Raw genomic sequence first — 26,558 nt, 5'->3', positions numbered from 1 at the left:
GCTGGGTGCCTCTCACTGTTGGAATTTGCTCAGGGACTGCACCCACCAGATCCCACCGTGTAAGGCCATTCTGGGTCACCCAAGGAGCAAAGTCACTTGGGGATTTTATCTCACCCGTCCCTCCAGGCACTGGGTGCTCCTCTTGGACTTGCACCTCAGGCTTCTCCTCCTGCACTTTTTCTTACACAGCAATTTCTCCAGGTGCTGGCAGCTCCTCTCACTCCAACTTTTCCTCCTGCACTTTCTCTTCTACAGCTGGCACACATGAGGTAAAGAAATCTTTCAACAGCTGCTCTTCTCCAGCCAGTAGTTCACCTTTCTATAAGGACTCTTCTTCCTCCTGCGCTACTTCTTCAATAGCAGGCACACATGGAATGGAGAAATCTATGAGCAGCATCTCTTCTCCAGCCTCTACTTCACTTTTTTCCGAGGCATCTTCTTCACTTTCCAGCCTGTCCTCCTTCAATTCTTGGGGCTTTACTACCAGCTTTCTGGTGTCTTCTCTCTGGCAGGTTCCTGGACAATCAAGACCTCTTCTTCATCTGCCACTGACTGCAACTCCTCACAGTCCAAGCCCTCCAGCTGCCCATCCACTTTCTAGATCTCTTTAGCCACCCCAATCTGGATGCTCTGCAGCTGGAGTCCTGGGGCACTCTCAACCCCTTGTAGCAGCTGATCTAGCAGGGCTCTCACCTTCTCACATGGCCCCTCCCTTTTCTCTCCAAAGAGGCTTTCCATTCTCTCTGTAAATTGTTGCTGGTCCTCTTGGCGCTTTCCCTGCCTTTGCCTCTGGTCCTCCTGGCACTCTTGTTGCCTTTGCTGCTAGTCCTCCTGGTGACCTTTCTCAATCTGTTCTGCTTGCTGATGGAACATCAATTTCATCTGTTCCAGGAGCACTGCTAGTTGTCCCTCCATTTTGACTCATAATAATAATAATACATTTTATTTTTAAGTCGCCTATCTGGCCGCGACAACGGCCACTCTAGGCGACGTACATAAAAAGATATAAGGATAAAAATACAACATTTAACCAGAACAACAGTCGATGAAAATCTAAAACCGCCCATCTTTTTTTAAGTTGTTTTTTATTGATTTTATAGTAATTTAACATGAATAATATAATGATACAAAAATACATCAATTTAACTTTAATACCCTCCCCCCTCCCCCCACTTTAGAGCCAATTCCTGTTTTGATTCGGTTTATGTGCTATGTTATGGAAAGTATATTGGTAAGTATTGGTATACAGGTGATTATTGTAGTGAGTAAAAATTAAATACAATATTACCATGAGATGGTTTAAAATTTTAGGAGTATTATTATTTGTTTAGGAAAACCAGATAGTTTTTGCAGATGAAGAAAGCTGGGTATGTAGGTCTCGTTGTGAGGTGTATTCCATATAGTTCCACCATACTGATGTAAACAATTCCGGTTTTGCTGCACCTCTTAGAAATCGAAGATGTAGCGTGATTTTGTCTAGTATAGCTATCGTCCATATTTTATTGAACCAGATCTGCAAGTTAAGTCCATCTTGATTTTTCCAGTGTTGTAATATTGTTAGTCTTGCTGCTATGAGTAGTTTACATAGCAGATGTTTTGATTTTAATGTTTTGTTTTCATCTTTGAATAAAGATAATAAAAATAGTTCCGGTGTTAAGTGTATTTTTTCTTTCGTAATGTTGTTAAGTTCGGTATGTACTGAAGTCCAAAATTTTTTGATCTGTGGACAGCTCCACCATAGATGGAAGTATGTTCCTTTCTGATTGCATCCTCTCCAACATAAGGGGGATGTTGATGAAGATCTATGAGGAAGTTGTACTGGTGTATAATACCATCTGTTAATTGTTTTCAGCATAGTTTCTTTATGTGCTGCAGAAATTGTTTTGTTGTATTTAGAATGAAAAATTGAAGACCATTCAGATGTTTCTAGTTGATATCCCAGATCATTTTCCCATTGGTTTTTCAGACCTGTTAGTTTTCCCATATCAATTTCTAGTAATATTTTATATAGATTAGAGACTATTCCTTTACCAGAGTGACCACTATCTAGTAATATTTTCTCAAATTGTGTGATATTTTTAGTAGCGTATGTTTTGATTTGAGGATCCTTTAAGATAGTTTGTAATTGGTATGTATGTAACCAATCTAAGTTCCAAGATGGAATATCAATTTTTAGTTGTTGAATAGTGATTGGGTTACCTTGTGGAAAAAAATCCCTCAATCTAAAATAATTTTTCTCCTCTCCTATTTCTATATATTTTTTCAAAAAATCGTCTCCTGCTTTTGGGTAAGCAGGTAAGGGAGTTAAAGGGGAGTATATTGAAGATAATTTTAATTGCCATTGTTTCCAGAAGGAGAATGTGGATTTTGTATATGGATTGTTAATAGTTTTAATCCATTTGTGGTTGATAGGTAAGAAGGGCAGATTCCAAATCTTGCCTTTCGATAACATATTTTCTTCTAGTCTAATCCAAGATTTGTTTGATTTCATTATGATGAAGCTAAGTTGGCGAAGTTGAAATGCTATGTAATATAAATGTACATTCGGAAGACCCCAACCTCCAGAATTTGTGTGTGTGTAAAAGGATGTCATTGCTAGTCTTGGTCTTTTATTTTGAAAGATGAAGTTATTTATCATGGTTTGTCATTTGCGAATAGTAGTATGTGTGATAAGAATAGGGAGTACTTGAAATAAATAAAGAAATCTGGGGATTATTTTCATCCGAACGGTCGCTATTCAGCCTAGTATGGTTATATTGAGTTTTTTCCATTTATTGAGATCTAGTTTCATTTTTCGTATTAAAGGGTAATAATTAATATAAAACAGTTTTGATGTATTTTTGGGAATCAAGACTCCCAGGTATCTAAAAGCAGAGTTACATATATTAATTCCCAATATTTTGCGGGTGATCAATTGGTCTTGAGGGCCAACATGAAAAAACATTATAGAGGATTTGTTGAAATTTATTTTAAGACCAGATATTTCTGTAAATGTTTCAAGCATCAGTTTAAGTGTTGAGGCTGATTGTGATGGGTTTCCTAACATTAACGTCATGTCATCTGCATATAAATTTAATAGATGTTCTTCATCAGTTTTATTAATTTTATAACCCTGTATTTGAGCATGTGTGCGTAATTTCATGGCTAGAGGTTCCAGAGCCAGAGCAAATAGTAATGGAGAGAGAGGACATCCTTGTTTCATTCCTCTTTGTATTATTATGGGGTCAGAATCCAAATTATTAGTGCGAATTACTGCAGTAGTGGTGTCATATAATCGGTTAATCATTTTTAGTATCCTATTTCCTAATTTATATTTATCTAGTACTTTAATAGGTAGTTCCAGTTTAAACAATCAAAGGCTTTGTATATATCTAAGGATAAAATACCTAATGGTTTTTTGTTTGTTTTGGCGTGATATATGATGTTAAGCAGTCTTCTGATGGGGTCAGATATATGTCTTCCTTTAATGAATCCTGTTTGATCTACATGAACAAGATCAGTTATCATTGAATTGATTCTGTTTGCTAATATAGAAGTAAATAATTTTTGATCTTGATTAAGAAGATTTATTGGGCGATAGGATTCCACTTTTGATTTATCTTTATTTGGTTTAGGTATAACTATTATACAGGATGTTTTCCAGGTTTCTGGGATAATTCCACCTGACCAGATATAATTAAATAATTGTGTGAGGTGTGGGGTTAATATGTCTTTGAAGATTTTATAAAATGTGCTATTAAAGCCGTCTGGTCCAGGTGCCTTATTGTGTTTGAGGTGTTTGATTGCCGTAGAAACCTTTTCTATTGTTATATCTTGGTTTAGAAGTGTTTTTTGAGCATCTGAAGGAGTGGGTGGGGAAAAGTCGAGAAAATTGTGAAGTTCCTCTGTTTTGATAGGTGTGGTATTATATAGTTAATTATAAAAATCCATGAAGCATTTATTGATTTCTTTAATATCAGAGGTCATGTTCTCTTGATGTGAAATTGTTGTAATTGTAGTGGCTGTATATTGTGATTTTAGAGCATGAGCTAGTAATCTGGAATGTTTATTTCCCCATTCATACTATTTTTGTTTAGTATACCAGAGTGATTTAGCTATTTTCGTAGAATCTATAGCTTCTAATTCTTTTTTTTCTGTTGTAGTTCTCCTAATGTGGTGTCTGAATTATTTTGTTTATGTTGAGATTCTAGTTTGTCCACTTCTTTTAATAATTGGGTTTTAATTGGGTTGGTGTGACGTTTCTTTTTGACCATTTCATTTATACAGTGACCTCTCATTGTTGCTTTCATTGCGTCCCATAAAATGTTCATCGTAATGTCAGGGGTGGTGTTGAATTCAAAATATTCTTTTAATTTTTCTTGTAGTGTGTTAGTGACTGATCGATCAGTAACAAGGGAGGAATCAAATCTCCATATTGAGTTGTATGGAGTGTATTTTAGGGTGTTTAAATTTACTCCTACTGCAGCATGATCTGATACCAATCTGGGGTATATTTCTGCTTTGGTGATATTAGTGAGGAGTGTGGAAGATACTAGGATGTAGTCTAGTCTCGAGAAAGTTTTAAATCTGGGTGATTGATATGTGTAATCTTTGATATTAGGATTTATGTGGCGCCATGCATCTATTAACCTGTGTTTTTGTAGTAGAGATTGCATGGGAGATGATGTTTTTGCAAGTGATTTTGGTAGTTGTATGCTTTTGTCTAGTATAGGGTCACTGCTCATGTTTAAATCTCCGCCTATAAGAACTTCACCTGTGGCGAATTTCTGAAGTTTTTTGAGTGTTTTAGATAGAAAATTTAGCTGATTAGTATTAGGAGTAAATTGAAGCTAGAGTGTAATTACAATTTTGTAACAGTCCTGAGAGGAATATGTCTGCCCTCTGGGTCTATGTGTTGTTTTTGAATCTGAAAGTCTAATGTTTTAGCAAAAACAATTCCTACTCCTCTTGAGTGATTTCCTCCCGTAGCTAGGAATTGCTTACCAAAATATTTATGTGGAAGAAGATGATAGTTAGGTTTTGGTTTATATATTTCTTGAAGAAATATAATTGAAGGTTGTTGACTTTTGATATAGTCTGAAACTCTCCATCTTTTGATTACGTCTCCCATGCCCCTCACATTTAGAGTTAATATTTTAAGTTCAGCCATTAGAGATAAGTACATTGATTGTTTTGATCACCTGAATATACCAATATCCTTTATCTTTGTACCATTTCCATCTTAACATTTCTGTGTTTAACCATATATTATAACTTATATTGAATGTGTAGCTCTGAGAACCCCAAGTAAAACATAACTTTCCCCCCAACATGTAGCCCCCGTACCTGACTAATAGAAGACAGAGTAAACTTACTCTGCTTACAGGTGTTGTCATTGACAGCCCTGTATTAGTCGGTCAAATTTCTGAGGTATATTACCTCTGAGAAGAATAAAATAGTATAAATTTGAGTAGTAGCAAATAGATAAAACTTTTAACTAAATAGCTCATTATGTTTCTGCCAACCCTGGCCTGTGATAAATTGCACCAACTTAGCCTTTGTGCGTATTAGAAATTTGTGATTTAGTCCTTGAGAAATCTGTTTGTATGTTGATTCTTGTAGTGTTCCATCCGTGAATGTTCATTTTTTCCTTGTAGATGTGGATCTCAGTGCTCTTTGCGTAGTCATTGAGTTGCTGACTGTGTCCACTCTTGGACGTCTTCTGCGTCTCATGGTATGAGGGAAGGATTTCCAATTGTCGCAGTCCAGTAACATATTGAACAGCTCATCTGATTCTGTTTCTTCTTCGTCCCATGGAGAGTTGATGTTGAATAGTGCCAGTAAATTTAGCATGTCTTTTTTAGTTGATGCTTTATGTTGAATGCCATCAATTTCTGTTATTAGCGCAAATGGGAAGCCCCACCGATATTTAATGCCTTCTTTTCTTAGTAGTTCTGTAGCAGGGCAAAATGCTTTACGTTTTTGCAGTGTTGCAGTGCTCAGGTCCTGTAGAAATAAGACGGGGCTGCCTTTGAATTTGATTTGATTTTTTGAACATGCAATTTTAAGCAGTTCTTTTTTTGCAAAATTATAAAATGCAATTATAATGTCTCTAGGGGGGGCATTATTTTTTGGGCGAGGACCCAGGCTTCTGTGTGCGCGTTCTATGTCTGATGCAATAATGCCTGCTTCTGGCATGGTTGCTGACCACCAAGATATTAAAGCCTGAATAATATTTTTATTATCAGTCCATTCCTTAATCCCATGCACTCTTAAATTCCGGCGACGGCTTCGATTTTCCTGGTCATCAACGCGGGTTAATATTTCTTTTTGATTGAGAATAATGTGTTTGATCACCTCTGTGTGTTGAGTGCCTAAATCTAAGGCCTCATCTGCAGTTTTAGCAACATCGGCCATTTTGGTTGCCAAGGATGAGATTTTTTCATCTAAGATTTTCAAGCTATCGTCCCATTTTTGAAATAGTGAACTTTGTAAGGAGGTAATTTGCGTAGAGAGGAAGCTTGTAGCTGGGTCTTGCTCTGAGTCAGGGATTAAGGGCTGCATTAACTCACTTTTTGATGATGTTGATGTTTTCGCCGCCATTTTAAGGTTTTCAGGTTGCTTTGATTCACGATGTGTCCAGCGAGAGGTTGTTTTGTCAAGATAAGAAGTACTGCTGTTGATCTAACTCAGCAGGAGATATTCCTGGTTCCGTCAGATATTTTTAAGAGGAGTTTTGGATTTTGTGTCAAGGCTTTTTTCGAATAAAAGGCTGCAGGGTTAGCAGAGCTCACAGCTTACCCTGTTGCTCCGATGGTCGCCACCTAGTGGACTCCCTAAAACCACCCATCTGTATAGCTAACCCTAGTCCACCCCAGCAATCCTGTATGCCTGCCTGAATAGCCAGGTCTTTAAGACTTGGCGGAAGCCTACCAGGGAAGGGGCATGGCGAAGATCATAAGGCAGGGAGTTGCAGAGGGTGGGGGCCACAATTGAAAATGTCCTCTCTCTGGTCCGCACCAGCCTAGCTGTTTTAACTGGTGGGACTGAGAGAAGGTCTTGCATGGCTGATCTTGTCAGGCGGCATATTTGGTGATGTTGGAGGCGCTCCTTCAGATAAACTGGTCTGAAACTGTAAAGGGCTTTAAAGGTTAACACCAACACCTTGAATTGGGCCCGGTACACAACTGGTAGCCAGTGTAGTTCTTCTAACACCGGAGTGATGTGATCACGGCGACGGCTGTTTTTAATCAAACGTGCCACCACATTCTGTACCAGCTGGAGTTTCTGGACCGTTTTCAAGGGTAACCCAATGTAGAGCGCATTACAGTAGTCTAAGCGAGAGGAGGGCATGTACTACCCGTGGGAGCAGATGGACAGGAAGGTAGGGTTGCAGCCTCTGTATTAGATGTAATTGATACCAAGCTGCCCGGCTCACTGCCGAAACCTGAGCTTCCATGGACAGCTGGGAGTCAAGGATGACCCCGAGACTGCGGACCTGGTCCTTCGGGGCAATCTTACCCCATTAAACACCAGGTCTATATCTCCTAACCTTCTCTTATCTCCCACGAGCAGCACCTCGGTCTTGTCGGGGTTCAGCTTCAGCCTATTGCTTCCCATCCATTCACTTACGGACTTCAGGCACTTGGAAATGGTATCCACAGCCAACTCTGGTGAGGACTTAAACGAGAGATAGAGCTGAGTGTCATCCGCATATTGGTGACACTGCAACCCAAATCTCCTGATGATGGCCCCCAGCGGCTTTACATAGATGTTAAATAGCATGGGGGAGAGGATAGAACCCTGTGGCACTCCACAATTGAGAGGCCAAGGGTCTGAAACCTCATCCCCCAATGCTACCCGTTGATGCCTGTCTGAGAGATAGGAATGGAACCACCGCAAAACAGTGCCCCCTATTCCCATTCCCCCCCAGGCGATCCAGAAGGATACCGTGGTCGACGGTATCGAAAGCCGCTGAGAGATCTAGGAGGACGAGGAATGTACATTCTCCCCTATCCAACGCCCTCCTCATATCATCCACCAGGGCGACCAAGGCTGTTTCAGTTCCATGTCCAGTCCTGAAGCCCGATTGGAATGAATCTAGATAGTCTGTTTCCTCCAAGTGTGTCTGTAACTGTTTGGCCACCACTCGCTCAATCACCTTGCCCAAGAATGGTAGATTAGAGACTCAGGCACAGCATGCTCCCAATGCTTTTTCCAGAAAACTGAGTCCCACTTCTGGCACCAGTGTTGTGCACCACTCCAGTCTCTGAGAGCAGTGAGAGATCTCCAGGGGTCCCTAAGCTTATCCAGGGTTTGGTTTCCTTGGAAAGAAGGTTAGCAGAGTCTATGGTGTCTTTATGAAATATGGTTTATTTATTTATAAACATTCCAACCTGAGCTTAAGATGGAGGGGTTCAAAGCACCAGCAGTCCAACAGATCTTGCTTTTCCATCAGGCTTAATGGAGGCGGCCTAAAGCCATGGTGCAGGGAGCAAAATCAGAGGCTGGAAGGGGACTCACAGAAATCATCTATCTCAACCCGTAAACCCATAATAATATTCTCTGCCCCTCCACTGCCCACACTCATATAAGGCTGAAAAGCAGTATATAAACAATATAAACAATAAAGTACCACGATTAAAGAACTTGGATTTTTAAGTTACTGTCCCCATCCCTCTTTAGTCTTCATTTAAGTACTTAATATATTGCTAATATTGCAAACATTAGAATGAGTACTACTACATCCCCTTTCATTCCTATCCATTTTGATTTGTAGGCCCATTACAGCACTAACATGTGGGATGTTAGAGGGCATATATATATATATATATATATATATATATGGAAAAAGTTGAAATTCTCTCTAAGTGCTTATGGAGTAAAGAATGCCTCTTCCCCCCCCCGAAAAAAGAGATGAATAAATATATAAATAAAAGCTGAAAAACAATTAGGTGTAAAAAAATAATTGTTCAATGTATAACATTTAATATATTCAGAGTTAGAAAGGCTTTGATGAAAAACTATTACACCTTCATTTTTAGTTTTTAACATAAGCTGTCCCCTGCTGCCAACACGCAAGATGGTGTTTGTGTGCCAGTCAGAATGCTGGAATGTTATTTATATAGCACTAATCAGGCTAGTGCAAAACCAGCTGGTCTGTAACCAAGGACACTCGGAACATTATGTTTGGCATCACTAGGACAGAAAAATCTTTTGCTTGGTGTTACACATGTCTCAAAATTCTACTGACTATAGCATAAAATTGCTAATCAGACAGCTCTATGACATTCATTGATAAATAAATGCTTTGCTTTAATCCTAAATATTTCACATTAAGAATAAGCTCAACAGGTAATAAAGGAAAAAAAGGATAATTGAGCTCCATGCACCCACAATTCATGTGTATCTGTTTATCTCTATTACACAAGAGAAATAGAGAGAGTTTTGCCTTTTTCACAGCTCTTGTAAAGTACACGCGATTACAGAAATAGCCATTGCTGGTCAATTCACCCATTTACCTAATTCAGTCCCATGTTTTTCCTATGCCAACGTTCCAAGGGACCTGGCTGTGCTCAGGAAGTATGTAGTTCTAGAAAAGGAACCATTTCACTTGCATCTTCTATCAGCAAGGGCCTAAATCACAAAATAGCCCCAAAATATTGTGGAATTTTGGGTAGTGTGTATTGTTTACCAAATAATTCACCATGCCATCTACAGATGGTATAATAATTCACCATGCCATCTACGGATCTTGGGCTAAAGTTGGGATTTTAAACAATCTGAAAAATTAAATTCAGTGACAGGAAGAGTTTGGCCATGGACATGCAAAAAGAAGAAAACTAAAGCATGTGTTTGCTGAAAAATTTGTCTTTCTATTTTGTCTTTCTGAATCTCACTGTTTCATTTCAAAAAAAGAAACAGCCCCCAACAACCACCCCTAGACTAAAATGTTTTTAAACACATTACTTGAAAAATGTGCAATCTGTCAATTAAAATGGTGGGCGTTTGTCCTATTTTAATTCCTAGAGGGAAGAGAAAGCAGCATTTGCAGATGGAGATGATAAAACTCTACTCACAAATAGCTTCAGTAATATAAACATTTACTTCTTAAAATGTAAAATGGATGTTTGACATAAAGTTACAGGAACAATAAGATAACGTTTAAGCTCCCAGAAGGCTATGCCTAAAAATGCCACAATATACCAAAAAGTCCACCTTCCAAACTAATAAGCTAAGGCACAACAATAAATTTCAGGAACAGTTTTTAAATTGTGAGAAGAAAGATGACCCATGAAAGAGCACACGTAACCAACCTTTATCTCAAGGAACAGAGAGTACTACTAGCCATAGGAAATTAGTGGAGACACAAGGTATTAAATCCCATGTACATATGCCTTAAGATGCATGCAAATGTTGCAACAGAACACATGTAGCTGTTTCTAAAAACAAGCAAACATCTAGGTATTGAAGATTTTTTCCACAGATATAGATGCATGTGTTACTTTCCCATTCATAACACATATGCATCTATCTATTTGGTAATGTAGACATCCATGTATTGAGCCCTGTGGGAGACATACTAGGAACAAGGGCAAGGTAACCCTAACACTGAAAAAAACAATGAGAGGTTGGAATGACCTACACCTCTTCCCAATCCAAAATGCTTGGATGATGGCAACCCCTGAAAGAAGAAGTGCACATGCAGTAGATCTCATCCACTGGGGCAGGGAAGTGACTACACAGGAATAAAGGCAAGCTAATTCCTCCACCACCAAAATGATCGCAGGACAGTGGTGGTGGTAATTTTGCTCAGAGACAATGCACTGTCTCCAAGGATCTTGTCAGGAATTAAACAGCAGAAACTCAAGAATAACCATGTTTTTCCTTCATCTGTGTTGTTTATGAGCCCAGTTCCCTCCCCACAATGTTTGTGTTATAGACAAAGGAGGGCTAAGCCCTCCCTTCGCTGATAAAGCAATTGTAGAAAGAGGGGGAAATTGTCTTACTGCGAGTACCGACCACGGCAGCGGTAAGGCAAGGCAAGACTGCCTTGTGCAGGGCTCAGGATGATTGCTATAGGAGAACAGAGATCTGATGTTACATCACCAACCGTTGACCTTAGTCTAGGCATATATAGGTGGACCAGTTCTGTTCCATTTGCAAGCTCCACCTTCACTGAAAGATGCCTCTTCAGCCCACTCCACAATCTTTTACTCTGATGGAGAGAGGTGGCTCTGGTTGTATTGTGGCACCATGGAGTCAGACGTCCATGTGACATCCTTGGGCTAGAGGGGCACTGGCACCACAGGCTTCTCTTGTGAAAATTCCTCCTCTGACTCAAAGTCCTTGATCTAATCCCCTGAAGAAGGGGAGTCCAAACCCAGAATCATGAAAGAACTGGACTCAGAGGAAGCTTTCTCTGAAGTCAACTCTCACTGATTCCCTGTGGTGAGGAGGAAGGCGGGGCAAAGAAACAACATCCTTTGCCCTTCCTTCTTTCTCTTTACAGAATTCACTTTTGTATCTAACTAAAACATCAGAGCTGCAACTTAAGAGTGGCTTCTCTGAGCAAAATGGGCCTGTCAGATCTCAAGCATAGGCCGTGGGAATAACATTGTCTCCTTTGGTGCCTCACCTGTCTTGTCTGTGAATCCAGATACTGCAAGATGAGTCTTGTATTCACGCTATGACTCCAAGTATTCCCCAGTGCTGCAGTCACATAGTCAGACTCTCCATTTCTAGAAGATCCTAGAATATTGATGACAGAAGCATTGATGTTATGTTGTTGTAACGGAAGTAAAATGAAAGCTCCTACTTTGAGTCCAATGAATTTTCCAAGATAACACTACAGTGAAAAACCAAAAAGGAGAGATAAGATGTACTCATATTATCTTGAACAAGCTTATTATTGGCAGCTGCTTATTCAAGAATTAAAAATGACAACTGCTAATCATTTACCATGTCCTTGAAGGAGTTAAGACAGCTGCTTGTACTTTCCATGTCAGAGGAGACAAAGTGAGCTTGAACCAGTGTGTCCCATAAAAAAGGCATGACCTGTAATGTGCATTAGAGCACGTTTCAAAACTTCTATTGACGTATCAAGCAAGAGAGAAGCCCGAAAAGACCCGATTCAAACAAGGATATATGATTCACTAATGGCAAAAAACCTTGCGGTTTAAGAACATACCTATAGCCAATAGATATTTCTATCAAACTTTGAAAAGCAGGGAAATTGGGCAGCTATAGTGAATGCACCAGGGGAGCACAAGACCTGACCACTTTGTACTGCCCTACAAATTTGTCAAAATGCAAATACAATTTGGGTTGGTCTTTCACAGTCCAATCCACTTCCTGTATAGCTTCGAAGAATTTGGTAACGTGCCTCTGAGCATAAGGTGAGCGGTGGCAAACCCTACCATCTCCAAAGATGGAGAATTGCATTTTTGTATGTTTGTTGGTGTTCTTCTTACTTTGCTTCTTTCCTGTGTTACTATTGTTTCTACAGAGAATGTAACCTAGAATCTAACCTATATTGCTCTCATAATTCATCATAGAAATCTGTCTCAAATTTATTTTTATTAATTTCAAAGCCTTTTTATTGATCAAGGTCATATCATGGTGAAGACAGCCTTTTGTGTTTCAAACTGGAGGTTATGCTCTATTTTGGGTGCATTAACAGTTGAATCTGAAACTGCCGTTTGATGTAAAATCACATAATACGTTGCTACTTAAGCAATGACTAGCTGTTGGAAAAACAAACTTGGCCTGCCGACTTCCGGGAAGGGTGACTTAGCCTGTGCCTGCTTTTGAGACGGGCTCCTGCCTCAAAAGAAGCTTATTCAGATATATCAGTCAGTTTTTTCTTTTTTTTTTGACTGATTAAACTTCTCCCGGGTAGGGAGAAACGAAGAGATTAACCTCAAAGCCTATTTTTGTTGGGACGACCAGATCTCATTAATTTATGGGACGAGGTCCAGCCGACGAAGGTGGGACGGATTTTCAACAGCAAGCTCTATCTGTTAAAGCGAACGTTCATCTTATCTTCTAAGAGAGAACGCATTAACAGGCAAGCACCCTTCTTTCTATATTTTTCTTTTACTTGACTTAAATTGTTGCTGTTTAAAAGAGATTTGCCAGATTGATCGGTTTTTGACATCTCACTGGGGAGCCGTAACTTCTCTCTGCTACGCACTAATTAATAGCTTATCTCTGTTTTTGTTGCAAAAAGCTGTCCTGGATTTGCATTCTAAAGATACACACAGAAGAGGGATTTCTATTCCAGATTTTTATTTTGAAAAATATTATACTGTTTTGAGACTACTCTCTTTTTGGTCTATTTTATTTTGACGAATCTGTTTCTTGACGATTGCCATTAATTGTTTCGATCCTGGGAACTGCATTTTGTTTACTTAACTATTGGAGAGATAAGGCTGTCTGCTCTGTTTATACTGTGATGTCACCAAGTCTGGAGTATTAACCCAATTGTTGCTGAAATAAGAAGTGGTTTTCCTATATTTTTCTTTTAAAATGGCAATTAAGAAAGTGGCTGAGAATCTGGAAATAACTATGTTTCAGAAAATAATGGATGAGATTGAGATAACGAAAATTGAATTGAGTAAAATGAAGCAAGAGATTAAAGATATAAGGGTCCCTGTGAGAGAGGTGACCCTGGAAGGGGTCCCTGTGAGAGAGGAGACCCCGGAGATTGGAACAGGGGTCCCTGTGAGAGAGGAGACCCTGGAGACTGGAATAGGGGTCCCTGTGAGAGAGGAGATCCCGGAGATTGGAACAAACGTGGAACAGGAACAAGATTTGGAGTCTATGGACTTTAGAAATAAAATCTATTGTTTGGAACTCAATGTTATCTCTGAAGAAATTAATGAAGATTCTAGAGATAAAGTTATCAATGGCATGGATTATCTTCTGGACTGGAATGATGTGATGGAGCCCAATATAGAGAAAATCTATGGAATTAACTGCAGCCATGTGACAATGGAAAAACTTTTAAGAGATGACCCAGTGTATTTTGAAAAAAAGAACAGAGATATGATTTTACAGCAGTATTTCAGCAACCTATTTAGAATGGATGGCAAGAAAATATTTGGGATAGAGGTAATTCCCATCAGACTCTTACTATATGACTATGGCTTTGACAGCAAGATTATTATGGAATACTGATAATGGAAGATTGGATATTGAAATTACTGGACTTAACAAGACTACTGAAGATGGAAGATGAAAAATGGAACTAATAGAGATAATAGAACAATGGCTACTGAAATTACTGAACCTAACAGATTCTGATGTGATGGATTAATTGAAATGTTTATTTTGACTATGGTTATGACAATAAGATTATCATAATTAGTAATGAGATGGATTAATCGATATGCTTATCTGGAAAAAAAAAATTGATAGATATATTTCTTAAAGAATTGAAATCTCTCTTTGACTTTTTGTGGAAAGAATAAAGTAATGTTTATGAGATTTGATGATTAAGTAAGATAACTACTGGAGGAAAGTGATTTTATAATATGACTTAAGAGACAGGATTGCTATATATTATAGACTTATAACTGATTTGATCTTTGACAAATGGGAAGTCAATATTTTACTCTTTATTTTTTATTTTTGTTTTTTTTTTCTTTTTTTCTTTTTGTTTAACTATTTTTGATTTTGTTTTTTGTCTTTGAATGTTTTATGATTTTGTCTTGTATGTTTTATGAAAATTTGAATAAAAATTATTGAAAAAAAAAAAGAAAAACAAACTTGGCCTGCCAAGATGCATGTTTTCAGTCTGCTATGCTTAAACTACTCCACTTAAGGAAAGGTGGGCATGGTCAATGAAAAACATAGAGCACACCTAGAATTTTGCTAGAATATATTTCACCTCCCACTGTTTTATCTTGTGCAAACTGAGACACTCTTCATGTCCACTGGAAATTATTATGCAGAACAGTCAGCGCCATTATTCCCCGACTGTTTTTGGAGCTTTTTTTTAGTGTTGCAAAGTGTTGCTGTACTTCACATATTCACAGAAACAGAAGCAAAAGAGAATGATAAACTGCATCCTAGAGTATTGAAGGAACTGGCTGAAGAACTCTCAGAACCGTTGTCTATTATCTTTGCAAAATCGTGGAGGACTGGTGAAGTGCCGGATGACTGAAGGAGAGCTAATGTTGTCCATATCTTCAAAAAGGGCAAAAAGGAGGAACCGGGGAACTACAGACCAGTCAGCCTAACATCAATCCCTGGAAAAACTCTGGAGCAGATTATAAAGCAGTCAGTCTGTAAGCACCTTGAAAACAATGCAGTGATTACTAGGAGCCAACACAGATTTATGAAGGACAAATCCTGCCAAACTAATCTTATCTCCTTTTTTGATCTGGTAACCTCCCTTGTAGACTGTGGGAATGCTGTGGACATAATATATCTCAACTTCAGCAAAGCTTCTGACGAAGTGCCCCACGATATTCTGATTAGGAAGCTAGCTAAATGTGGGCTGGATGAAACAACTCTCAGGTGGATCCACAGCTGGCTCCAGAATCGTACTCAAAGTGTGCTTATCAATGGTTCCTTCTCAAACTGGGCGGAAGTAACGAGTGGGGTACCACAGGGCTCGGTCCTGGGCCCAGTGCTCTTTAACTTTTTTATTAACGACTTGGATGAGGAGGTACAGAGCATGTTTATCAAATTTGCAGATGATACAAAATTGGGGGGCAAAGCTAATACCGTGGAAGACAGAAAGAAAATTCAAAGGGACCTTGATAGGCTGGAGCATTGGACTGAAAACAACAGAATGAAATTCAACAGGGATAAATGCAAAGTTCTACACTTAGGAAAAAGAAACCAAATGCACAGTTATAAGATGGGGGATACTTGGCTCAGCCATATGACATGTGAGAAGGATCTTGGAATTGTCGTTGATCACAAGCAGAATATGAGTCAACAGTGTGATGTGGCTGCAAAAAAGACAAACGCTATATTAGGCTGCATTAACAGAAGTATAGTTTCCAAATCGTGTGAAGTATTCATTCCTCTCTACTTGTTAGGCCTCATCTTGAATACTGCATCCAGTTCTGGTCTCTGCACTTCAAGAAGGATGCAGACAAACTGGAACAGGGTCAGAGGAGGGCAACAAGGATGATCAGGGGACTGGAAACAAAGCCCTATGAGGAGAGACTGAAAGAATTGGGCATGTTTAACCTGGAGAAGAGAAGACTGAGGGGAGATATGATAGCACTCTTCAAGTACATGAAAGGTTGTCACACAGAGGAGGGCCGGGATATCTTCTCAATCATCCCAGAGTGCAGGACATGGCATAACGGGCTCAAGTTGCAGGAAGCCAGATTTAGACTGGACCTCAGGAAAAAAGACAATGGAACCAATTACCTAGAGAGGTAGTGGGCTCTCCGACACTGGAGGCATTCAAGAGGCAGCTGGACAGCCATCTGTTGGGAATGCTTTGATTTAGATTCCTGCATTGAGCAGGGGGTTGGACTTGATGGCCTTGTAGGACCCTTCCAACTCTACTATTCTATGATTCTATGGAAACTTCACTAAAATTGCGAATTAAATCAAACATATTTAAAGTGACTATCTGAACTATATCCAGTGTTTTAATATTGTTGCTTCCTCCCTGCTAAAACAAGATCAGCAGAGCACATCCCTTTTTCTGTTCTTTGGGTTGATTGCAGGTGTTGCCACTTCTCACCATATGCTCAGAGGCACGTTACCAAATTCTTCCAAGCTACACAGGAAGTGGATTGGACTGTGAAAGACCAACCCAAATTGTATTTGCATTTTGACAAATTTGTAGGGCAGTCCAATATCTCAGAGAGGAGGTCAGGTCTCCTGCTACCCTGGTGCATTTGCTATAGCTGCCCAATTTCCCTGCTTTTCAAAGTTTGATAGAAATATCTGTTGGCTACAGGCACGTTCTTAATCACAAGGTTTTTTGCCTATGAGTGAATTTCTCTGCTTTTTAAACTGAGAGGTAAGAAATGGGATCCTGTGCAAGTTTGCTGAGAATGGATGGATCATTTGCATGCTTATTGAGTTCAGTGGGATTAACTCCCCTGAAATCATGCTTAGGATAGGTGAAACTGACTAGGGGAGGGAAGCCTGGGGTGGGCAGGGGAAGAGAGGAAGAAGGAAGAGGGGAGGAGAGAAAGAAGTGAGCAGGAAGGGAGAGGAAAGGGGAAGGAGGGAAAAGGCAGGTCGGATCATTTGCATGCTGATAGAGTTCAATAGGATTTACTCCTGCACAATCAGGGCTAGGATAGGTAAAACTGACCATGGGGGAGGAGGAGGGGGAGTAGAGGGAAGGAGGAAGGGGGGACAGGTGAGCAGAAGGAGGAGATTGAAAGGGGTGGGAGCGGTGAAGGAAGAGGGATGGAAGGTGCAAGAGGGAGGGGATAGGAGGGAGGAAGAGGGGAGGGCAAGTTTTATAATGTGCATGCTTTTTGACTTCAGTGGGATTTACTCCTCTACAATCATGCTTAGGATAGGTGAAACTGACCTGGGGGAGGGAGGAAGGAGGGGAGGGGAGAAGGTTGGGTGGGTGGGCACTGGGCAGAGGGGAAGCCCTTTTCCTTTCCGAAAGGAAAACATTGTGAACAGTATCATTCTTTTTCAGGTTTCTCCCACCTTTTTATACTACAGCTGGCACATGTAGCCTCCCACCCAAATTTAAACCAAAACTGTCCCTGGCCACATCCACACCAGACCTTTATTTCACTTTAGACAGCCATGGCTTCTCCCTATGAATCCTGGGAAGTGTAGTTAGTGAAGGGTGCTGAGAGTTGCTAGGAGATGCCCTGTTCCCCTCACAGAGCTTTAGTCAGAGCGTCCGACTGTTAAACCACTCTGGCCACTGGAGTTCTGTCAGGGGAATAGGAGTCTCCTCTCAGCATCCTTCACAAACTACACTTCCCAGGATTCTCTGGGGGAAGCCATGACTGTCTAAAGTGAAATCAAAGTATGGTGTGGGTGTAGCCCCTGATTAGGCAAGCCCAGCAGCTGTGAGTCTGGCTTTTAAAACACTGACAGTTGGTTCTTATTGAAGATGGACAACATTATAATTGAGTTCAATGCAAACTTTCTTCAATTAATTAAAAATCAGCCAGGCATTTTTTTTAACTTTTAAACTGCAGAAGATGAAGGTCAGAGTATGGGGCAAGGTCAGTAATAGGATTACAGGTATTCTGTGAAGATGGCTGATTTTTAATTAATTTCAACAGATTATGAGAACTCTGACAGAAAAAAGTCCAAAAGGGGTCTGGTTTTTCTCTCTCTTTTTACGCTTTGAACTCTCAATTCTCTCTGACTGTTTTGTGTATTGACATGAAAATTGAGAGGGTTGTTAAGCAAGCATTTCTGAGTCCAGGACTATAAGTGTTGTAAGGTTTTATTTTGAAATGAGCTTGTGGGAAGCATCAGAGTGGCATGGGGGTAGTTTCAATTTAACATTGTGGAATGAGAAAAATCCTTGCTGACTCTCTCGTAACTCTCGGGGCTGTATAATTTATCTTCTCACAGAAGAGCCATGATCTTTCACAAGCCCATACATATGATTTTTTACTGTTCACATAAGTAAACTGTCCCCCACACACTTATTTTACTTGCGCTGACCCAATCCTACACAGAAGAAAGTGATCCTGAGAAGGAAGCAAGATGCTTCTCTACTTGTTAGTACCAGAAGCTGGTAGGCAGAAAGCTTTGCATTGGATTATTTCTTTATTTCTTTACTTAATCCACCCTTCATCAATTAACATTCCACAGTGGTTTACAATTAAAACAATAAAATGCATTATATTTAAAAACAAAGCCAGTAATAAACACTAAACATTCATTTAAATCAGCAGAATTAAAAATGTATCAGTACCACCCACAGCAGACATCCTAACTACAGCTGGCCTGAAACGCATACATTTCCCCAAAATGCCTGGATGAAAAGATGCGTCTTTGTACATAAAATCTGTTGTGGTATATGTTTCCAAATCCATTCCCATACTTCATCTGAAATGTTTTGACTCAGCTCTCTTTCCGAGTTATTTTGGTATGTATTTCTTGGTACATCCAAACACATAATACGATATAGTTTACTAAAAAAAAACCTTGTTTCTGTTATTTTAACATTAGATTTTCAAATTCTGTTAATTCCCATTCCTGCCACTCATATTCATTCTTCCACCTCAAAACCCAGAACTGTCAAAAAGAAAAGGCTCACAATCACGTAAAATAAAATTAGGCTTCTCTGTTCAATAGACATTGAAGACTTTCTACCACATCACTAAATTATATCAAACAGAAATTTATAAGTCATAGTCCAGCTACTTTGAAAAATCAAGCTTTCCAAAGTTCTTATTTCTGCACAGTCTATCACCTCTCACATCCTGGAAATTGTGACCCGGAGATGGAAATGCTAGGAAACAGTTAATCCACAGCATCCTAGGGGGAGGAAATATATAATTACCCTCTGCATTCCTGTACATACCCAAGACTCCCACTTATGTCAACAGGTACCCTGAGTGAACAGTGGAGGCAGGTTCAGGGGGCACAAGTGATTAGAAAGAGAGCAAGCACATAAATTACTCTGCCCCTATTCCTGAGGGGAAATGCTTGCAGTACCAGGCTACAGCAGCACCTGCCTTGACAACTGCTGGCAGGACTATTTGTGTAACCCATTTTCAGATAACTCCCCTCTGAGTTGTTCACAAATATGCGTTAGTGAAGGACAGTTATTTTAGAGTAGAGCAATCTCCCTTTTACAGGGCGATGGTGAGGGCACTCTTGCAGGGAAAGTTTCCATTTTAAAAAGGAAACACTACAGGCCTCCTCCAGGCTCTACATGTTGTATAAAATAGAGAAAAGCAAATCAGGAAGCAGCAACGTGTGCCATGGAGGAAACTGAGCAGCTCCCCAGGAGACTTCAACAGCAAGACACTTTGCCCCTTCTCTTAGCATTGAGCACCAGAACACAACAGATGTCTCAGGGACAGGAAATCAGAAATGGCCGGAAAAGAGATAGGAGTTCAAATATGTTGCTTAAAAATTGTTCTATAATCTCAACTGTGAAATGAATTTTAACAAGTCCACGAAAAAAGATTAAGAAGAATGGTTTAGTGCATTCGACCACACACATCCTTTGCCCTACCCCATCTTCAATTTGCTGACATTTTCTTGTTTGGAAATGAATGAAATAGAGTTGGAAACCTAAGAAAAGGCCAAAAACAAACAAACCCATACTAATCTGTTGGTTATTAATTTTTTTTTGCCAAGGCCATAATTCAAGGCTACTTTCCCAATGAATCTCCCCTTTATATGGGTGATGGAATAAAAACACAACACTTTGCAATGCACTCTGTTGACCTCATGCCTGTATTTTATGACACTTTTGTGATGGTACAGAAGATCTGCAGGTTCTCCCAATTGTGTCACACCCATTATGAAAAGTTATTCATAATGGTCCTGAGAGCTACAATAACAGATGGTTCAAAGAAGAGGGGTTCCCATAGACATCTAGATGGCCATCAGTTGGTCCAGAATGCTGGACTAGATGGACCTTTTGTCTGATGGTCAACAGAAGCTGACATTTCCCTTCAGTATTCACATAATATGGTTGCGTGAAACAGCCTGCATGTGGAAAGACTACAAATTACAACACCTCAGAAGCCCGACTTGTTTTTTTTAAAATATTTTTTACAGAATATGGTAGCTTACAAATATTATAATGGAAAAATGCAAGGAAAACAAAGTACCACCTCTGCCAGTGCCATACCACCCATTAGGTGCATATGGTATTCACGTCTAAGGACCTTAAAGACCTGTACATTGTTGTGGACCATCACCATGAAAGACCAAGGAGCTTTCATGGAAATCTCCAGTTACCACATATGAACTGGGGATGGGTGCACATGGCCACCAATCACAACCATATTACTTAATCTTCTAGATTTAGAGTCTTGGCCAAATGAGAATAAAAATCCCACAAACTTTGGCAAAAGAAATGCAAGCAAGCAATAACCCTTATGGAAAGGCTGTTCCCTCCTGGAGGAAGGCACCCCCCACACACCTTGCTCCAAGCAAAGAAACAATTGGAGGCTCACTTTAAGCTCTCAATTGTTCTTTTGAAGCCACAGCTTATGAGTTTACCCTAGGCACCTGGTTAGCCATTGTGATAGCGGAATCCTGGACTAGATGAGCCTTTTTGAAGCGACACGCACTTGATGTCACATATCATGTCAGGTGTTGAGTGAGTAAGCATGATTTGGGGAAAATAGCCTTGTGGGCTAAAATGAGACCCCTGACAGGCCAGGTTTCATCCACAGGCCAGGAGTTCCCAACTGCTGCAGTAAGGAATGCAAAAAAAGTTTTTCACAAAAATATCACTAAAAACATTAAGACCAATACTAATAAAAAATTAACATAAAAACATAAGAGCAGCCCTGCTGGAGCAGGCTGAAGATCCTTCTTGTCCAGCATCCAGTTCTCTTTTGTTGTGCTTAGAACCAGATGTGCATACAATTTTAAAACAATTAAGCCTTTTTTTTAAAAACAGAATTATTGATTTTACTCATATGCAAATGCATGAAACTTGAATCAATAAATATATTAATAGATTTAAACTGATGTGATCTTTTTAAATAGGGGGACAGTCCTAATCAAAATAATTGAATAGGCGCAGGGTGAAGTTTTTAAAGAGAGCCAAAGAAAACTTGTCTACATAAACGCAATGTCCTTCACTTTTTTGCCTTTTCAGTCTCTCCATTTCAATTTTTTTTCTCATCCACATTATTGTTTTAGATCAGGAGGTACGCTTGACAGTCTCGATGCCCAAAGTGATGAGCTCATTCCCTGGACCAGCTGGCCAAGGTGCATTCTATACCCAATACATGGCACATACTCCAGTGCCAATCCATGTGTAACTAATATCCAATGAGTTGGGGGGTATACAGACATTTATTCAAACATGCATGCAAGCACTACATATAAATTAAAAATGATATATATAACCAACCACTCTGCACTGCATTGTCTTCTGAAAAATAAAACACAGTGGGGGGTAGGAGATAATGATACAAAGATGTGCATATTGTTCAGATAAACTGAATTTGGAGAGGAATTCTGTCTCCACATCACCTACTCTCAAGACAATCCGGTATGCTCTGTGGATGCACTGAAGGGCAGAATCTAGCTCATTTTATAGATACTTTTGTTCTGCTAACATGACTTCTGCCAACACAAAAACAGCTTGACAGTAAACCCTGGAAAAGCAACAGAGATGTATACTATTAATACAAGCAACTATTATTCCAAGGCACATTCGCTGATGCCAATGTGGTACAACATGTAAGCAGTGAACATCAAGAACAGACCAGAGTCCTTCCCATGGAACTTCAGGTTATAGTTAACCAACACTTAGTAGTTTTGGTTATGCATATTAGCAATCTGTTGCAGATGACACTGAGTGGGGAAGGTACTTCCCCAAGTGATAGAGTCACAACTAGAGTAATATTTTAAGAAGCAGCTTGTCTTCCCTGGTTTTTGTTCATGATATCCAGATTTTAAATTTAATATTCCAGATTTCTAAACAATGTGTTTATATATTTTGAAAGATTTCAATATATGCAGTTTTGTATTTTGTTACATTCAGTTAAATTTTGGTGTGTTTTTATTGGGACATCTTTATTGGAACAACTCATACTCATAAGAGCAGTTAGATAATGGGGAACGTATTAAAATGGTCTGCCCCAGGAAGCTTATGGAATCTGAGGGATTCCTGAAGGCTCTTGGGGAGCTTTCAGTTGACATGGTTGCCACTCCCGTTGTTGCCTTCGTCTCACTATTGAACGATGAGATGAGGAGGGCTATTGACATGATTGCTCCTCAGTGCCCTCTCCACTCTGGCAGAGCTCGGAATGTTCCTTGCTACTCTGCAGAGCTCCAGACTATGAAATAGGCTGGATGATGGTTGGAGCGCAAGTCCTGAAGTGAATGTGACTGAATACAGGTTAGAGCACATAATTGCACCTACCATGTGGAGATGGTGATGACAGTGTACTTCTTTGCTACCATTGCATCTCAATGAATCATACGACAGAGCTGTTTTGGATGGTAAACAAGATGGTAATGGGAACATTTCATCACTCTAAAGCCTGCTATGACAAGTTTGCTTTTCACTTCAGATGTAAAATGGCTTATATTATTTTTATTTATTAGATTTATTAGCCACTTGATAACCGAAAACCACAAACCTAAAAGAAGTGATGAGGTTGTGTCTCTCCCTTTGTTTAAATTTTGCAGTTTAGCAATAGCAAATAATTCAACTTCTAGTACTCCATGTCTTCCCTTTCTGTTGTTCAATTACTTGCTGTGATGGTGGAGGAGAATAAGAATATGTAAGAGGATGGATTCTCTCAACGCCAAGAACACCTGATACTATTCTTTAAATTCAGTATTTTCCTCAGCTTTTCTATCAGACATGCTGAAAAATTCATAACTTGCAAAACTCTCTCTGTAAAGCTCAATTCTCTGTCATTCTATTCTTCCTTTACCTTGCTAGGATCTGCTAGCTAATCCTGTTTTGTAATACAAAAAATAAAATATTCCCCTTTCTTCATCCTTACTTTTTTGTATTACAAAACAGGTTCCACTGCAAAATCATATTTATGTATTATTTTAAAAAAGGAAATAATTTTTTTCTTGCCTGTGCACAAGAAAGGATGTAGGACATGGAGATCCCAAATGATACCAGCCCAAATAGCATTACTGAATACAAAAACTAGTTGGACCAGCAACAAAATGTTGCAGTGTGGACTGCTCCTGTTCAGGGTTTTAACCAGCCAGTCATGCCTTCTTTCAGGATATTTTATTCTATTCCCCTCCTCCCTCATTTTCTGTGTCTCTCAACGCCCCCATCCAACAGTCAGCCAGCATTCTTTGGCAACCAAGCATGCTCAGCCCTCATTGGGCTGTTTTGGTCCCCCACACACACCTTTAAAGAGTTTTAAAGATTTTTGTACTTCTGCAAACCTTTGGATTTCTCCAGGCAGGCTAATAGCTTTATCTTATGTGTGGATGGTGCAGTTTTGGCTACATAAAGAGCAGCATTCAGAGTTTGCTATTAATATTGTTGCAAGCCACCCCAGTCTCCGGGCAGTGTGAGACTTCTAGGGGTTCCAAGGTTTAGCCAGGGTTTGGTTTTCTTGAAGAAGGTCAGCGGAGACTGATATATGCCTTTTATTTATATATCCACAACTTGAGCATAAGATGGAGAGCTTCTCAGCATTAACCGTCTATCAGATCGTACTTGCCATCGCCCATGGCTTTAGGGGTTCAGACACGGAGAACAGATCTCTCTCTAAAAACCAAAAAGACTAAAAAACACAAGCCTCTCCTTTGCTCCAGGATGGGAGGGAGGGAGGGGGGTCCTCTCTCCCCAAAAGAGTTCCAACAGCAACAAGATCTCTCTTGGCCACATCCCTCTAGGTATGGAGACTGACCACTCAATAGACCCATTAACTCAAGGCTGACTTGGCTAAACTATTAGATTAACAAAGGAAACTAGTCTGAGCAGTGGAGCAGGTTTCTTCCTTTGCAGATTGACGTTTTTACAGGCACACAGTTATAAGCTAGAAGGGGTCTCATAGATTTCATCCAAACCCACCCCAACAATCCTATAACAATATGTATGTGTGTTAGTATGAGCTATTATATAACATTCTTTCTTTAGGAGATAATATAATAGTATTAAGCATATGGGATGTGGTGATTGCGGGGGAATAGAGGGATGGAATGCTTGAATTACATGTGTTTATGTCCCTTAAATTCAAACTCCTCTGCACACTATGCTCAAAGCCTCAGGGTAAAGCATTTCATTTTCCCACACCAGCCTCTCTCAGCTGTTATGCTATGTCATTCTTTGCTGCTGTTCACCCATCATCTGGATTTGCCATTTTTCCAAATTTCACAAGCTAAAGTCTAGGATGTTGCCTAACACACATAAGCCTCACAGTAAAAATATAAAAACGGGGAAAAACCACAGTAGTTTTAGAGAAGGAAAACCAAAAATATTTTAAATCAGCATGATTTTAGAGTCCTGTTCTCTCTGCCCCCATCCCACATACTAACCCATATTATTATTTATAAAGCACTTAAACTTGGCTGTATGCATCAAATGTAAAGTTACAGTGGAGGAAGATTTTTCTCTCTTTATATGTTGAGTTCTGTTGGAAAAGATTCTGCACTGACTTCTGTAGAGAGCAAATTCCTTTATTCGTAGGTGATTACTGCAGCCATATGATAAACAGATACATGTTGAATCAAACCATTGGAAGGATCCAACTTGTGTTTTCATTGCAAATGAGTCCATCAAACATTACTTAAGCTAGTTCCATATGAATTCTAACTTGTGGCAAAGGGGGGGGGGAATCGCTGTGTGATTAAAAAAAACGAAACCAAACCCTGACCTCCAGATCCATCCTTGAAAGTAATCTTGAACTGAATCTTAAGTGGAATTAAGCGTCATGATATCTCTCTGTTGAGATTAACAAGATGCCCAGGCAGTACTAGTTCCAGTGGGGTCTACAACTACTCCAGCTCATTGCACAGAAAACCTTGAAATCTCATCAGTTAGTATCATGCACTGGGAATTCCATATCTCCCAGGCAGTTAGGGCCTGTTAGGTCTAGGCGTTTTCCAGTATGGTAATTGAGCCAAAGTGTCTAATGGAGGAGCAAAATGAAATGGCAAGCTGAGTCAATTCGAGAAAGGCAGTCTTGGCATATGTAGGACAAATGAGAGTGAGGAACGAGTGAAAAGTTTGATGTGGCAGGGAGCAATGAATGCCTATTCTAGGCAAGGGGTGAGCTCCCAGCATAAAGCAGAGTGACTTACCTAGAGGTTTATATAGGGACAGTAATGGGCAGTAACCATTCATGGGAGGGCAAAGACCTGGACAAGCCGGTGGAGACCTATGGTATTCAACAGAGATAAGTGGCACAATGCTCCAGATTAGCTTCTGGAAGGCTTGTGGTCCACTCATGGCAGAAAAACCTGATAGTTGGTGATTGCAACTTCTGTTCACATCTAGATTTGAAAGGGGAACAATACATTCTCCAGATGTAAAATAATTTTTCCAAGTGCACATTTTTGCTGTAATTATTATAATGGCTAAGCAGTCAGAAGCATCTGACCCATTTTTGGGGTTTGTCTTCACCAGTATTATCACATATTGGGAAGTATGAACCCATGTATTTTTCAAATTGATTTAGATTTTTCCATCTAGTTGAAACATCTGCCAATAGCCACATTTTACAAGTTTTTTTTTTAAAAAAATAGGTTTGAAGTACAAAAGATTTTGCACATCTGAATATTGCATGCTTGCCAACAGTATCTTTGTTAATTACAGGCACATCTTGAAAGCAATTATTTCACCTTAGATTTTAAGCTAAATGTTAGTCTAAATTGTCCTTTATGCAAGTCGCAATGTTCAGAACTATACTTTTTTTTTCTGGGCTTGAACTGTAGTAGCCATATTTTAAAATTCAGAGCTCCAATGGAAATACTGCTTT

At 39.6% G+C, this 26,558-nt stretch overlaps 1 protein-coding gene across 10 annotated transcripts in view; it reads right to left on the bottom strand.

Moving 5' to 3' along the window:
• Positions 1–26,558, bottom strand: part of RAD51B (RAD51 paralog B) — a 560,435-nt gene that overhangs the window by 247,404 nt on the left and 286,473 nt on the right. For 9 of the 10 annotated variants that reach the window (XM_061611111.1, XM_061611108.1, XM_061611110.1 and 6 more), the window contains exon 9: positions 11,618–11,730. In XM_061611111.1, the coding sequence (XP_061467095.1) occupies positions 11,618–11,730 (113 nt within the window). Of the gene's footprint in view, positions 1–11,617; positions 11,731–26,558 lie in introns of those variants that run through there. The other variant, XR_009760688.1, reaches the window with a different exon arrangement.

This window comes from Rhineura floridana, chromosome 2, assembly GCF_030035675.1.
Source record: "Rhineura floridana isolate rRhiFlo1 chromosome 2, rRhiFlo1.hap2, whole genome shotgun sequence".
Taxonomy (NCBI): domain Eukaryota; kingdom Metazoa; phylum Chordata; class Lepidosauria; order Squamata; family Rhineuridae; genus Rhineura; species Rhineura floridana.
The sequence above is the reverse complement of the archived record's forward strand: the minus strand, read 5'-3'. Positions and strand labels throughout refer to the sequence as shown.